Below are 15,218 nucleotides of genomic sequence, written 5' to 3'. Positions count from 1 at the left end.
GTGGCGCAGTGGTTAGGAGTTCGCCTGCCGATGCAGGGGATGCGGGTTCGTGCCACGGTCCGGGCCGCTGAGCCTGTGCGTCCGGAGCCTGTGCTCCGCAACGGAAGAGGCCGCGGCGGTGAGGGGCCCGCGTACCGCAAAAAAAAAAAAGGAAGGGGGTGGAGTGCTTGTGTATACTAAGTCCTGTTAATGATTTCCTAAAGGTTGTCCTGGTTTTTGACCAAGAAAGGGACACTTCTGTTCATTCTCATCAAACTAAGGTTGAGTTGGTCCGTAAGACAAGATTTCAATACAATACTGTTATTTATTTCAGATTCTTTAGGGCCAGGTGTATGGAATGTTGCTTAATAAGTGTTTATTGAATCAACCAGAAGAGCACGTTTAAAGCAGCTGAGTTTAACAGTCCTGAGGCACCATCTCCTGGGTCAGAGCCAAGCTGATTACAACACTTAAGATACAGATATCACTACAAATAAAGACCTGTTACAAAGATCAGATTAGCCCTGCCCTGCCTTAAAGTAGGCAGTGTGGTCTGTCTTTGTCAGATTTTCCAGAATCTGATTTCCTGCGTCTACATTGGGAGAATGCAAGTTCAAGGAGGACTTTGGGCAGTCCCATGATGCCAATTCTTGCTTTTATCCATGGGCTGGGCACTTGATTGGTAGTTTGTGCCTTGTGCAATTGAGGGAAGAGAGGGGGAATTATAAATATTTGAACATTAGCTTTTCTCCTGGTCTGGACTGCAGGAGGCTCAGAACATCACAGTTGCAGGAGGTTAATTTTGCCACACAGTTACCAAGGAGCCCTAGGTGAGCTGGACACCTCACTTACCACAGCTCACTCATCTTATTGTAGAAAGAATATTGGGGGTGGTAGATAAAAAGAATTAAGAGGTTTAGTTTCTTGTTGGACTGTCACTATCTTGACTTGCAATTAGGTGGATATTACATAATCTCTCTGCTTCTTTACTTCTATCCATGAGAAAAGTCGGACACATTTTTATTGGTGTGTCCAATAAAAATTTATTATTTAGTTATTTTTATTGTCGTTTACTTACAGTTCCAGTCATTATATAACTAAGGGTTTACTTTTACCAAATATGTAGACTTTTTGGAATATCTGGACTCTAGAGCACACAGTACAGAGCTTTGTGAAATACGGTGCCTATGAGAAGCTTCCCCTGGTACACAGAAGCCACAGAGCTGCCCTGAAGCACTGAGCCATTGTTGGCATACTCAGTGCTTATCCTGGGCTTCTCAGACAAAGCATTCTGGATGCGAAGTACCTGTCAAGAAAGATCATTCATTAGTAGACTATGAACAAACAGCCATCAGAGATGTTTTCCTTCCCAAATACTCCAGGAGTAATATGTTTCTCAGAAATCAATAAGCTAAAATCCATATATCTTCAATCTTTTCTTTTTCTTCTTCTGATGAAAGTATCAGTGTCCTAACGATGTCTAGTCAGTCAAGTGGACTAGTGATCTCACATTAGCCAAATTCCTCAGCAGATGGTTTACACAATTTTGATAGTTCAGACTTCTCTGTAGAGAGAGGTAAGAACCGTGAATGCTCTTATCTAATCTTCAGTGAACAGTGTTGCTCCCTCTGTGGAAAGGTTCTTGCCTTTGACTGGGCATTCAGGATGAGGAGGGAAACATGGGACAAGATAATGAAGGGACAACCAGTTAGCCAGCCAACCCAACCCAGAACCAGTAGATGGTAGTTTTCACAGCTGGACCCCTCCCTCAAGGAAGCATAAAGAATGCTTACTTTGGAATTCAATCTGACACATCACTGCCTAGTACTGTTATTGATCCACAGGATTTACACAGTTTAGTTTGCTAATCAGTAAATACAGAAGTGCTCAGGTTTCCAAATAGCCTGGATGAAGTTCACTCAAATAGGGCATGACGTGAATTAAATTAGGATTTAATTGAGGATTAGGATTTCATGAGTCATGAGTCTATATCAACATCTCTTATTAAAATAGAATTTAGGGTTTTTTGTTTTTGTTTTATCTTGAGAAAGATCCTACAACTTTATCTCAGGTTTGTTACATGGAAATACTCAAGCTGGAACTCATGTAGAAAACTTTAGCCTCCACCAAAAATGAAGGGTGTCAGTAATTGTGAAGAAAGAAGTCTTATCTAAAATAAACAAATGATTAAACTTGAAAATGGAGACAAGAAAAAGAGTCTAAACAATTTTCTTATCATTCTATGGATCGTATTTTCATTCTCTTAAAGCAGATGTTGTTGGGCATTTGTAGAAATGTTATATGTATCACTTTGGGGGGCATATATCTGAGGCCAGGGTAGCTTAGGATAACAATTCTTCAGGTTCTAGTCTCAGGCTGGACTTTTGTTTCTTTTTATATTTTTTGATGTTTTGGGGTGTTTTGTTTTGTTTTGTTTTGTTTTTGGTTGTTGTTGGTTTTTGTCAAGAAATTGTTGACTAGGGAATTCTCTGGCAGTCCAGTGGTTAGGACTCCGGGCTTTCACTGGCGAGGGCACGGGTTCAATCCCTGGTCAGGGAACTAAGATCCCACAAGCCATGTGGCAGAGCCAAAAACAAAACAAAAAAAGCTGTGACTAATATGTTAATAAAAGAAACAAATCTTTAAAAAAAAATTTTTTTTAGACTAAAGAATAGCAAAATTGGAAGCAGAATAACTGTATGTTCTACTTTACCCACTGGGCCAATTACCAGGGTGGGATTTGAGTCTCAATTTCCCAACTCCCCAAACCTAGATTCGAACATTCTCCTCTTTGTTCAAACTTTACCTTCTCAATGAGTCATAGCCTAGTCTCCATATTTAATAAGACCTGCCATCCCTCTGTTCACAGTAATCCTGATCCCTTTTACTGTTATGCTTTTTCTTCCCATAGAACTTACCACTTGCAAACCTACTATCTAATTTACTTATTTCTTATGCTTATTGTTCATTGTCTTTCTCCCTCCCTAACAGCAGGGATCTTTGTATGTTTTGTTTTCTGATTATTTTCTAAGCATTAGAATAAAGACTAGTACATTATAAGTGCTCAGTAAATTTTTGTGAAAAAATCTCTCCTAGTATGTGTGCCAAGAATTTATATCTGTATTTAAATTCACTAGAGATTTTTTTATTCTTAAGCTCAATGCTATAGAAATTGCAATGCTTTATTTCTAATGCCATATAAAATTCAATGGCATATGATATTATTTTAGAAGAGATTTAAAAGAACATCTATAAAATGAGACATTCTTCAACACTATCATATATAATAGAACCTGTGGGCAAAATCTAATTTTGTTATGAGACTACAGTCGTTTAAACCCTTTCATGGGAGCTTCCTGTTGGGCAGTATGAAAGATGTTTCCATATATGACTCTCCCTTTGCCTAACTTTAGGGCCTGCTCAGAGCCTACATCCTGATTGGAACTATGATATGGGAATCTGGGTCAATTTGAATAATCAAGCTCATATTTTCCCATGATTCCCAATAGCAAGTACAGCCTTTGCAAGGATGGGATATGCTGTTTAGCACTGATGTTAAACAGTCACCAGGTGACTTGAAGGGGTTAATGGGCTGTATCTCCCCATCCTGCCCCAAATCTTTACTCTTCCCATATGCAGAATTTGTTCAATTCTGGAACATCACATATGACCTGCTAAATTCTCCCAAGTCACCTCAACAAATTGATTGTTCTTGCCGCTTTTCCCATGAGCGTAGGGAAGTGTAAGGACTTACTTCTGACCCTGGAGGATCCTCAGTATTATACATCAGCAGCTTGATGGCATTAGGATGGCATCCTGCCAAAATATCTCCCGTGTCAGGATCAACAGTTAAGTTATCCACTAAGGTGCCCAACTGGATTACCTTCCAACAAAGAGGAAGTAGTGAAGACATTGTTTTGACTTTCTTCCCTACCTCCTCCCTCCCACCAGCTCCTTCTGGCTCCTGAAATTAGATTTTTGCTACTGAATTTTAGAAGTGCAAGCATAATCTCACCAACATTCTTCTAAAACAGTCTCGTTTCCTTCATTCAGGGAGCGCATTCCCAGGTCAAGCTTGGGAACTAATGTAATAGAACACGTTGTGTGGGAAGACAGGGTACTTTTACCTTAAGTTGAGTTAAATCCCAGTTGTCATGTTTTTTCATTACATGAATGTTCTTATCCAGTACATCAGCTACATAGATATACCTTTGAAGTAAGTAACATTTACATTTAAGCAAGTAGTAATGAGAGATGATACTAACTTTTATTTTGGAGAAGAAGTATACAAATTCACAATAGCTCAAAGTGCCACTACAGTGCCTTTCTAAACTACAGTAAAAGATAATGGACTGGTATTTTTAATACTCTTGAAGTGCTTTTAAGTAAGCGTTGAATACGAGATATGACCATAAGGTAATGGAATTGAGTTTCTAGCTGACATAGAGGCTCAGTCTCATCAGTTATGAATCACACTTTATTCTTTAAATTGAATGGAGGTAAGCGGACCTCTCATAAGTCCAATAGAGCCTATACTTCCAGAAACTCGTGCTTGAAAAGAAGTAGCAGATGATCATGAAACTCAGTCACAATTATTTTTAAAAAGAGGAAGAATACTTAGTGTAGTTTTCCACAGGGATCATCTCTATTTATTATGTCACCTTTACATTTAATATTCATGGTACTCTTCTTTTTAAATAACCTTCCATTTTAAAAACACTTTAAAAGAGTTTCTCATAAAATTTTATGCTGCATAAAATAATGTCTTCTCATAGAAAATTCTGTTGTAGTATAACAGTAAGTCTGAAACTTATACAATCCCAATGCCCAATCTAAGTTGGGTCTCCCTCTCCAATAAGAACTTTTGGGTAACTGAACTTAGTATAAGTGATTAAAGACCTTCTAGCTTCATAAGGGGCAGAGGTATCCTGCATTTATACTCTTTTCTAGTCACATAAGAGTCTGGAACAAGGACCTCATATCCTTGAGTCAAAATCCCGCATTTTGTTGGGGGACCCTAAAGTGCAAGACGGCATGGTTGGCTTAAGATCACACATTTATTGTGAACCCTGGCCACGCTGGATCCCTCCACACATGTATTGACTACTTAAGCCTCAGGAAGTAAGCGCTTCTTCAGGGAAGGAATCCATGAAAATGTCAAGGGTAAAGGGTTGGAATTTATAAAAGAGCTTACTTCTTGTCTGGTGAGATGGTGATCCCATTGGCAGAAATAAATCCTTTGGCCACCACTTTAACCTCTCTTGGACTGTAGAAAAGAATGTAAGTCCAGCGAAGATCCATGACCATCTCTAATAGTACCAAGAAGAAGTTGGTAAAATAGTGGTCTCTGGTGGCATAGAACTGTTCTGCTCCGAGAACCACAATGTCATTCACACTAAAATGAAAAAGAAAAAAAAAAGAGAAAGAGACAGAGAGAGGAAAAGAAAAAAAACCATGGGCTATTTAAAATCACTAAATCTCAAAGACCAATAAATTCATCAGTTTGAAAAAGTATACATGAACTAGTGTGGATTAAAGGATTCCACAGAAAGTACATGACTTTTCATTGCCCTGATGGATTTTCTTTTAGCCATTTGTTATTTTCTCACTCCTCCCTTCCACAGAAATCAGCAAAAACAGACAAGTATACAAATAAACCTCAAATCTATATCTGTTGGCTTGCGACTGTTTTTTGTTTTTTTTTTTTTACAGGTGAAAGAGGGATTCTATAATTCCCAACACACTCTGAACCTGATAGAAGAAATCTAGGTTTTTTTAAATTATTATTATTTTTCTTTAAACAATTGCCAAGACTGGAATCAAAGATAAATAGAAGGCACAACAGTTTTGCTCTGGTTTTATGTTATTCAGATTTTTAAAATTTTTTTGTTTTCTTTTTTTTACAAATACAAATTAAACATGAAAAAACTCTACTTCAAAAAAAAGTCTAACAGTTCAAGAAAAGCTTATCAGTTGCATTCTAGACATTTAAAACCTATCTCACAATTTAAATTTCAGTGGTAAAAACAGTAGGTTTTGGAACTGTTTGGTGATCGCGTATCCAAAGAAAAACTCCACTAACACCTTTTATTCCATTTTTAACCATACCAGAGAGAATCTAAATTGTCAATTTTTCCAACGGCAATTTTTCTGCACCAGAAGGTAGTCCTGACTCTCAAAGAAGAGACAATTTGGGTTTTTCCTGCCTTCAAAATGTTTATCAAATCCTGTAATTCTCCCAGGATTTTGAAACATGTAGAAAATAAGTAAGAAGTATTCCAATGAATGAAACATATCAAATGTCAGTAATAAGGAAGAAACATTCCTTTGGGGAAACTGTTAAAAAAAATCCAGTCTGTATATGCAAGTAAAGCAGGGAAATGCAGTCTTTTTTTTTTCTTCTTTAAAAATCCATTTTTCCTAAAATATCATTCCACAAAATTGGAAGTGAAGGACTAAAATGGGGGTGGGGGCTAAGGAGCACACACCATTAACACAAAAAGTAAAATTTTACAAACTTAAGCAGTTTATGATAGACTAGGATCAGATTCCAAGATACCAAAGGTTGGCTGAAGAAATTTACCGTTTTGTGGGAGCTAGGGTTTGTACTGCTGCCTGAAGATCGGTGAAGAGCAATTCACTGCCTTGGAGCACTGCCCCTTCCCACTGCAAATCCTGGTTTCTGCACCATGCCTCCACAGGGTGGGCCTCTCATCCCACCACCCAGCCCACCTCGAGGGCCTCCAGGTCCCTGCAGGTGGTTATCTCGGCGGTCCCCTTCCTGGGCGGCTCGAGTCTTCTTTTCTTCCACATTCAGATGGACCTCACCTCTGAACATGATGGGCCTGTTGCTAAGCACCTTCTGAACAGGCTCAGAATCATCAAACACAACGAACCCAAAACTGGGTAATTTCCCACTGTTGTTAATATGCAGCTCCACCATATTCCCCTAATTTTGAAAAAAATCTTTAAGCTCTGATCTGTCCACCTCATGATCAGGTTGCCGATAAAGAGCTGGTCAGGCAGATCAGCTCGGTGCTTTGTGTCCTCCTAGAGGGGTGGGAGGGACACGCAAGAGGGAGGAGATCTGGGGATATACCTATATGTATAGCTGATTCACTTTGTTATAAAGCAGAAACTAACACACCATTGTAAAGTAATTATACTCCAATGAAGATGTTAAAAAAAAAAAGAGTTAAAAAAAAAATGAAGTAATGTATGTAGCTTCCGAGATGGGAGACTTTAAGAGGCAGTCCAAGATCCACCATGCTTCACTCACTCTTCCACAGTAACCAGCAACTTTTCTGATAAATGAGAGTGTGGTCCTCTCTTAAGGTTCTAAATGAGGACACCATAAAACTGACTCCCTGAATCACCTACATTGGATATGTAGCATGAGTATGAAAACAAGACAAAACTTTGTGGGTTTGAGCCATTAAAGATGCTAGGGTTTTTCTTTCCTATTATTGTAGCAAGACCCAGTTCATCCTGACCTTTATATTTTCTCTGCATAGGTGGGATTATGAGTGTTATTCTTTCTTATTTATGTTCAATACCATTGAAATTTTTAAATGAACAAGTCTCATTCTCACAACAATTAAAACAAAATCATTTCTATTTTGGAAAAGAAAAAAAGAGATGATGACTAGAAAAAAATGTAAAAAAAAAAAAAGATTGAACCTGTGTGTGTGTGTGAAACTTCTTTACTCAGCAACTTTCTAAAATACACAATATTGTCAATAAAGTTAATGTGTCACCCTTTCTAATGGCATTTATGATTTTAAAAAATTTTTATTTTATATTGGAGTATAGTTAACAATGATGTGTTAGTTACAGGTGTACAGCAAAGTGATTCAGTTATATCCATACAAGTTTACATTAAATTTAGGAAAGAAAAATTTGGATGAATCAGGAAATACTTTGAGGTTTTGTTGTACAATGACTCTCCCCATTTTATTGGGCTACTTGTCTTTTAGGTCTCAGCTTATGCAGTCCTTCTTCCAAAAAGTATTATCACCATAGATTAAGTTAAATTCCCTCATAATTTGTTCCATAGCACTTTGTTCTACCCTCTGAAATGCTTGGGTATGTGTTTATCAGGGCACCTCTCAAGGTCCTCTTTAGATCCTCAAAGCCACGCCTGCCCTATTCCAGCTGGCACCATTTCAACCAGCTCTGCATAGGATCTGACAGACTTTCCACAGTGTACCCTTATAGTGCCTTACCTCGTGTCTGTTATAGGCCTCTTACTCCCATTTCCAGGCTTTCGTGTCAAATTCAAAGCACAGGATATCACCAGACTTGCCTTGCACATGGGTAAAAAGGTATGTGCAGGAATTAACACCCCTTGAGGCAAACCTCTGACTACTGAGAGATGGGGGGCGGGGGTGGATAAACTCCTCTTCCTTTCTTATCTTGGCCAGATTGTCTTGAAATGAGGTTTATGTTGCTTACTGGAGGGCAATCCCATGGTTTCAAGCAGTCAGTTGCACTTAGCAGTAGCTGGCTTAACAATGCATTTGCTATAGACTCTCTCCCATATGAGTTTCCTGGTGCTGCTGTAACCAAGTACCACAAACTGGGTGGCTTAAGACAACCCAAATTTACTGTCTCATAGTTCTGGAGGCCAGAAGTCTGAAATCAAATTGTTGACAGAGCCATGCTCCCTCTGAAGGTTCTACCGGCGGATCCTTCCTTGCCTCTTCTAGCTTCTGGTAGCCTCAGGCATTCCTTGGCTTGTAGACGCATCACTCCAATCTCACTTTCCATCTTCACACGCATTCTCCCCGTGTGTCCGTCTGTCTTCTTATAAGGACATCAATCATATTGGATTAAGGGCGCACTCAGCTCTAATACAGCCTCATCTTAACTAATTACATCTGTAAGGATCCTATTTCCACATAAGGTCATGTTCTGGGGTATCAGGGGTTAGAATTTCAACTTATCATTTTGAGGAGACACAATTCAACCCATAACACTCCGCTTTCCCTGCCTCAGGCTGGTCTCTGACTTCTGCATCCTGGGCTGGCACTCCCTAACAAAGGAGCTGTGTCTTGAGTTTTCCCTCAGGCTGTGCTTTCTGAGGCACTCTTCCCACCAGGGGATGTTATTGCATTTGACCCTCACAATCACCAGGTAGGTAAGTCAGGCCTTTGAGGGAAACCCCATTTTGCTGAGGAAAACTGAAGCACAGGTTAAGTGACTTGTCCACAGTTTCTCAGTCACCCAGCAGTGGCAGTCCTGGTCCCCACTGAGCCTCAGAACCCAGCACAGTGCATCATGGGAAAAGTCAACAACTTCAAGTTCTCTTACTTCTTCTGCCTCTCCTTTTGTTGCCCCTAAATTCTATGGGGAGAAATTCAAATGTGTTGTTGAAAAAGAGAGCAAAGGAGAGAAGATGAACTTCCTTCCTTTTCTTTCCTTACTCTTCTACCTCATGGAAAGATTAACCTCTACTGTTTTAGAACCAGTCTTTCAGCGTTGAATCCATTTTATAAAAGATTCTTCACTGTTCGTTACAGGCTTGAAACAGGCAACCTAGCCAGTAAAAAACTTACAATTTTTCTCAAAGCTGTTCGCCACAGTGATTAAGAGCCCAGCTTTGAATTCAGATGGGTCAAGGTTTACACCCTAGTTCTACCACTTACAAATTATGTAATTTGGGTAAGTAACTTACCCCAAACTGCTCTAAGTCTCTGTTTACTCATGCCTATTACTAAAGGCAGTTGTGAGAGTGAAAGGGAATTAGGGATTTTGGCACAGTGCCTGGCACATAGTCAATACTTAATAAATGTGAATTTTTATATAGGCCTACAGGCCTTTTTTCAAATGTTACTTTAAAACTTTGATTGAACAAAGGAATGGTCCTTCTGGAGGCTGGTTATAACACCCAATGGGTATGGCTTTCAGAATACAACCTACCAGGACACCTAAAGGGTGTGGGTGTTTAAAGAGCCCAATAGCAGGTTCTGCGCTGTTGTGTTATGGAGGATAGAATTAGAGCAACTTTATAGGGTTAAAATGCTTTCAAAAAGTTGGAGAATATAAAGAAATTCAATACCGAATACAGCAATTTCCAGTGAGGTGCTGGGCAGTGTCACCATGAGAACCTCTAGAAAGCTTTAGAAGAAAAAGCTTCAAAACAAAAGTTTAACAAAGGCTGTGAACTAAAGAAAACAAAGCACACAGCAGAGGCGCAAATGAAATACTTTAATTCCATACCTTTTGAGAAGTTCGTGTTTTATAGTTTTCAGGTGTACCAAAGAACGTTGTTGCTCCTCAAATTTAAATATCTCCACAGTGGACTCCATGTGGGGATGGTTCACAACATAAAGATAAACAATTTGGTCTAAAGTGGAAAAAAGACATAATTTCCAAGAAGTTTGCTTCTGTTGCAACTATTATTACACCTAGTGTAGAACTTGGTCATGTCCAAGGATTTTTCTTATACATCTTGCATTTGATCCTTGCAACCCATCTGATAGGTAAGTCAAACAAATGCCAGAATCCTCATTTTATTGAAGAAACTGACACTCAGAAGGTTAATAACTCGTCAGCAATTTCATCACCACCCAGTGGCAAAGCCAAGCCCACATGTTTCTGCAATGCTCCCTTCAGCCTCACCTGCACACCCTCTCTAACAGGAAGATGCAGAACTACAGTGGTGCATAAACACGGATGTGGTTTCCCAAGGTGGCCCCTCAACAAGAGAAGTGGGTACAGCAAGCAAAGCTTTGCCGAGAATTCTTTTCTGTGAGAACTGCCTACGTTGCAACACACGTTCAAGAAGTGTCAGGCCTGTGTAAATATTTTAAAATGAACATTTCCCAGGTAGAGAATGAACTCCTGACACAAGTCACCTGCCTGAGGTTGCAGTAACAATATTTAGTTATTCATGAACCCAGTAGACGTGGAATGTAAATACAAATGTAGAAGAAAATAGATTAGCCAATTTTAGGTATAACCAACCTCAGGAATGTTCACCTATCTGTTCTCATACCGGAATGTGAACTGCTGTGAACAGGATTGGGGGCAGTACTCTAGCTTCTCAGAGTACTGTTTTCTGACTTATCAGGAGTTCTAAGTCAGATGCACTCTGGAGTTTGAAAGAGCCTGGGCCCATGCTCCCATTCAGGATTTGATCTGCGTTCATCTCCCCAGTTCCTTTCTTGATGGGGTTTCCAATCATGCAGCGGGGCAAGCCAGAGCCCTGAGATGTGGGGCTTATACCCAGGGCCCCTGAACCACATGGGCACCTTTACCTGAATTAAGGAAAAGTGCTCCCTCGCAGATGAATCTTTCTTTTGGTCTGACCCATCTCTGTTCCAGGGCATGGCAATTCTGTTCCAGGGACTTGGCAAGCAGAACCTGAGTAGCATTTAGCCCTCACATGGCCCTTCGACAAGACATTCTTGCTGGACATAGCATGAAAAATACATTGCTGCCCTGGCTTTACCCCCTTCTTAAGGCCTCTTTTCATATAAGAGATGCTTGGTGAGAAGACTTGTTTTCTGTCTTCTCATTCATGCCAATTTATGTGTAATGTTTTGGCCTTATGAATTAAATACATAATTAAGGGAGGTCACTAACAAAATAAGTTGTCAATCATAACATACTTAACTTCTGAAAGCCTGATTATATGCCTGAGGATTAATCTGTAAACTGGTCCCATCTTAAAAAAAAAAAGAAAAAACAAACCAAAACCAACCCTCACCTCCCCTTCCCCCCTTACAAAAAACACAAAAAACCCAACTCTAACACTATCCCATGGAATAAAATAGCTCCAGGCTAATCTGATCACTCATTACACCTTCTCCAATGAAGCATCATATGTCTAGTTGGGTGTCAGGCAAAAAAGTGATGACTCTCAAATTATTTAAATAGAGCCAGCAGCCCAAATTTCACCTGAATTAAGGACATAGGATTAGAAGTAAGACCATCTGGGTTCTACTTCTGGCATTGCCATTTACTAATGACAGAAGTGAAGTCACACTTTACTACATGTCTCTAAACTCCATTTCTCCATCTATAAAACTATCAGTATCTGCGCCCTGCCTGACTCATAGGGTTCATTCATTTATTCATTTAACACATGTTCACAGAGCACCTAACATGCTGCAGACACTGTTCTAGACTCTGGGAATCCAGCAATGAACAAGTCACATATGCTTTTATGATGGTTACATTCTAGAGAAGAAAACAGGAAGGAAATAATTAGTAAATAAAAGAATATGGGAGTGGGGAGATATGCCTTCTTCATACAGTTGCACCCACTTGAAAAGTGACAGTTAAGCTTGGATCTAGAGATGAGAAGGAGCCCACTATAGAGCAATAGTGGGAGAGGGAAAGAATGTTGTTATCTTTTAACATTAATAAAAAGCATTAATTACCATTTTGATGAGTGCTAAAAGAGGAAGTTCATTGAGAAGAAATATAGCAAGGTTCACAGCCTGAAATAAGATGATGGGAAGGCTTCCCCGAGAAGGTGACATTTAAGCTGAGACCTGAATGATGAAAAAGAATAAGCCAGAAATAAATGGAAAGACATTCCAGGCAGAGGGAATTACAGATGCAAAGTCCCTGAGGCATGCAGCATTCTGCAGGACTAAAGGAAATCCAGTGTGACTAGTCCAGAGAGTCAGGGAGACAGTGGTGTCCACTGAGGCTGGAGAGAGCATCCAGATGCCAGAATATGTAGGGGTAGCACCTAGGAAACCATTCTGGAGATTTGGGGTTTATCTTCAGAGTGACAGGAACAATATGGTGAATTTTCAGAAGGGAGTGACATGATCAGATTTGTATAAAAAATAATGCTTGCTTATAAAAATGGCTTGAGTTGGTACAAGAGGGAAAGTGCAATCAGGGACCACTGCAGAATCTAGGATAGACATGTTGGGGACTTGGACTGGGATGGTGCAGTGAGGATGGGCAGAGGTCAGCAGCTTGGAGAGATATTTGAGGGTTAAATTGGACAGAACTTTGTAACTAGCTGACTGAATGCGACAGGGAGAGGGGAAGAGTCAAGGTTGGGCCCAGGGTTTTATTTTGAGGAATAAAATATATATAAAGTGCTTTATAAACTGTAAAGCAATATAAAATTGTTAGGTACAATTATCTTTTAAAGAAGGGCTTGCTAGGCAAGTAAACATCATATATTAGATTTCAGGGGAATATTTAACCTACTTAGTAAAATAGTATTTCAAGCATTTTAAAAGGTACCCATTTGTTTAAAAATGAACAAGTCTGTTGGTGCAGAGGAAAGAATGAAACATTGATCGGTGGGATAAGTGGATTGAGATAATTATTAGTCATTTTTTATTCATTTAAATCACTCTAGCAAATTTAACTTCACAATTAACAATGCCTTGTAACTTCAGTATGTATTTGGAAGAATTAAAACACCATTTATTTAAAAATTTTGATTTGCAACATTTCCATTTGGCCTTCCCTTCACGTATTAATAGTTACTACTAGTGAGGCTTCATTCTTATCTTCTACATGATCTGTGGACCCACAAATATCTAAAAATTAAGTTAGTCTGGAATTATAAACTATAAAGTAAAAAATAATATTGGAAATTATTGTTTTAAAGCACATACAGTGTATTCATAACTATGCTTTGTTTTCTACAATAGCTTTTTTGAGATATAATTCACTTGCCATTAAACTCACACTTTCAAAATGTATAGTTTAGTGGTTTTTAGTGTACTCACAGAGTTGTGCAACCATAACCACTATCTAGTTCCAGAATATTTTCATCACCCTAAAAAGAAACCCCATATCCATTGGCTGTCACTCCCCATTCCCCGCCCCCCCCAAGTCCCTGCCAACCACTAATCTACTTTTGTCTCTATAAATTTGCCTATTCTGCACATTTAATATAAATGGAATCATACAATATGTGGCATTTAGTCATTGAATTCTTTCACTTAGGATAATGTTTACAAGGTTCATCCATGTTGTAGCATTCATCAATACTTCATTTCTTTTTATTGTCCAATAATATTCCATTGTATAAACATACCACCTTCTGGTTATGCATTCAGCATTTCATGGGAATTTGGATTATTTTCACCTTTTGAGCATTAGGAGTAATGTTGCTATGAATATATGTGTGTAAGTTTTTGTATAGACCTATGTTTTCAGTTCTCTTAGGTATGTGCCAAGGAGTAGAGTTTCTGCATCATATGGTAGATCTACCTTTAACATTTTGGGGAACTGTCAAACTGCATTCAAAAATGACTGCACTCAATCCCACCAGCAAAGTGTGAGGATGCCAGTTTCCCTACATCCTTGCCAATGTTTGTTACTGTCTGTCATTTTAAATAATTATCACCCTATGGGTGTGAAGTGGTATCTCATCATGGTTTTGATTTGCATTTCCCTAATGACTAAGGATACTGAGTATCTTTTCATGTGTTTATTGGCCATTTGTGTATCTCTTTGGAAAGATATACTGAGATCCTTTGTCCATTTTTTGACTGGGTATTTGTCTTTTTGTTGTTGAGATGTAAAAGTTATATATTCTGGATATAAGCCTCATCAGATATCTGATTTGCACATCTTTTTCTCTTATGCTTTAGGTTGTTTTTTCACTTCCTTGATGGTGTCTTTTGAAGTTTTTAATTTTAACAATGTCTAATTCATCCATTGTTTCCTTTTATGTTGCTTTATAAATGTCACGAGATTATTTTCAAAGGGCCTTTAGTTTATATGTTAGATTTCTGAGAACAATATCCCAACTGGTTTTGATGGTCAGATGAGAAGAAAAGGGGGTAGGAGAAAGAGGGTGTGACCACAGTCTAGTCTCCCCCTCTTTAACATGATGTTAAAAAATGTTTTGATACATATTTATTATCTTATAAATATACATCTTCATGGTAAAATAGCATCTTCCCTCCTTTCACATACATGTTGAAGAGTTGAGGATGAGTGGTTTGTATTTCCCTCATTTTCCCCTTATTCTTAAGCATTCAAGCTTTACCTTTGTCGATGAAAGTACTGATCCCATGTGGATTAAATGATGCTTTGTCAAAACCATCACTGATGTTTAGTGCCTGGACCCTTGGGTTTTGCTCATTTAAATCCATCAAGAAGATTTGTCCTGGCTCATCTGATGCAAAGTTTGGCATGCCTGGATATTTTAATCCCTTTAAAATATAGAGAATAAGTATGCAAATATACACATATCAAAGCAACGTTTTCACATGGAAGCTAAAATCTCAAGGCCTAACAAAAAT

General features: G+C 38.8%; 1 protein-coding gene across 1 annotated transcript in view; it reads right to left on the bottom strand.

Moving 5' to 3' along the window:
* Positions 1–301: 301 nt before the first annotated feature.
* Positions 302–15,218, bottom strand: part of PON3 (paraoxonase 3) — a 33,805-nt gene continuing 18,888 nt past the window's right edge. The window contains exons 4-9 of the mRNA XM_082846103.1: positions 14,963–15,128; positions 10,201–10,327; positions 5,174–5,374; positions 4,107–4,188; positions 3,734–3,862; positions 302–1,285 (exon numbers count right to left, since the gene is read on the bottom strand). Of these exons, the coding sequence (XP_082702229.1) occupies positions 1,127–1,285; positions 3,734–3,862; positions 4,107–4,188; positions 5,174–5,374; positions 10,201–10,327; positions 14,963–15,128 (864 nt within the window). The 3' untranslated portion in view covers positions 302–1,126. The remainder of the gene's footprint in view (positions 1,286–3,733; positions 3,863–4,106; positions 4,189–5,173; positions 5,375–10,200; positions 10,328–14,962; positions 15,129–15,218) is intronic.

Source organism: Leucopleurus acutus (genome assembly GCF_964270905.1).
Source record: "Leucopleurus acutus genome assembly, chromosome: 9".
NCBI lineage: Eukaryota > Metazoa > Chordata > Mammalia > Artiodactyla > Delphinidae > Leucopleurus > Leucopleurus acutus.
Note: the sequence above shows the minus strand (reverse complement) of the source record. Positions and strands in the feature narration are given on the sequence as shown.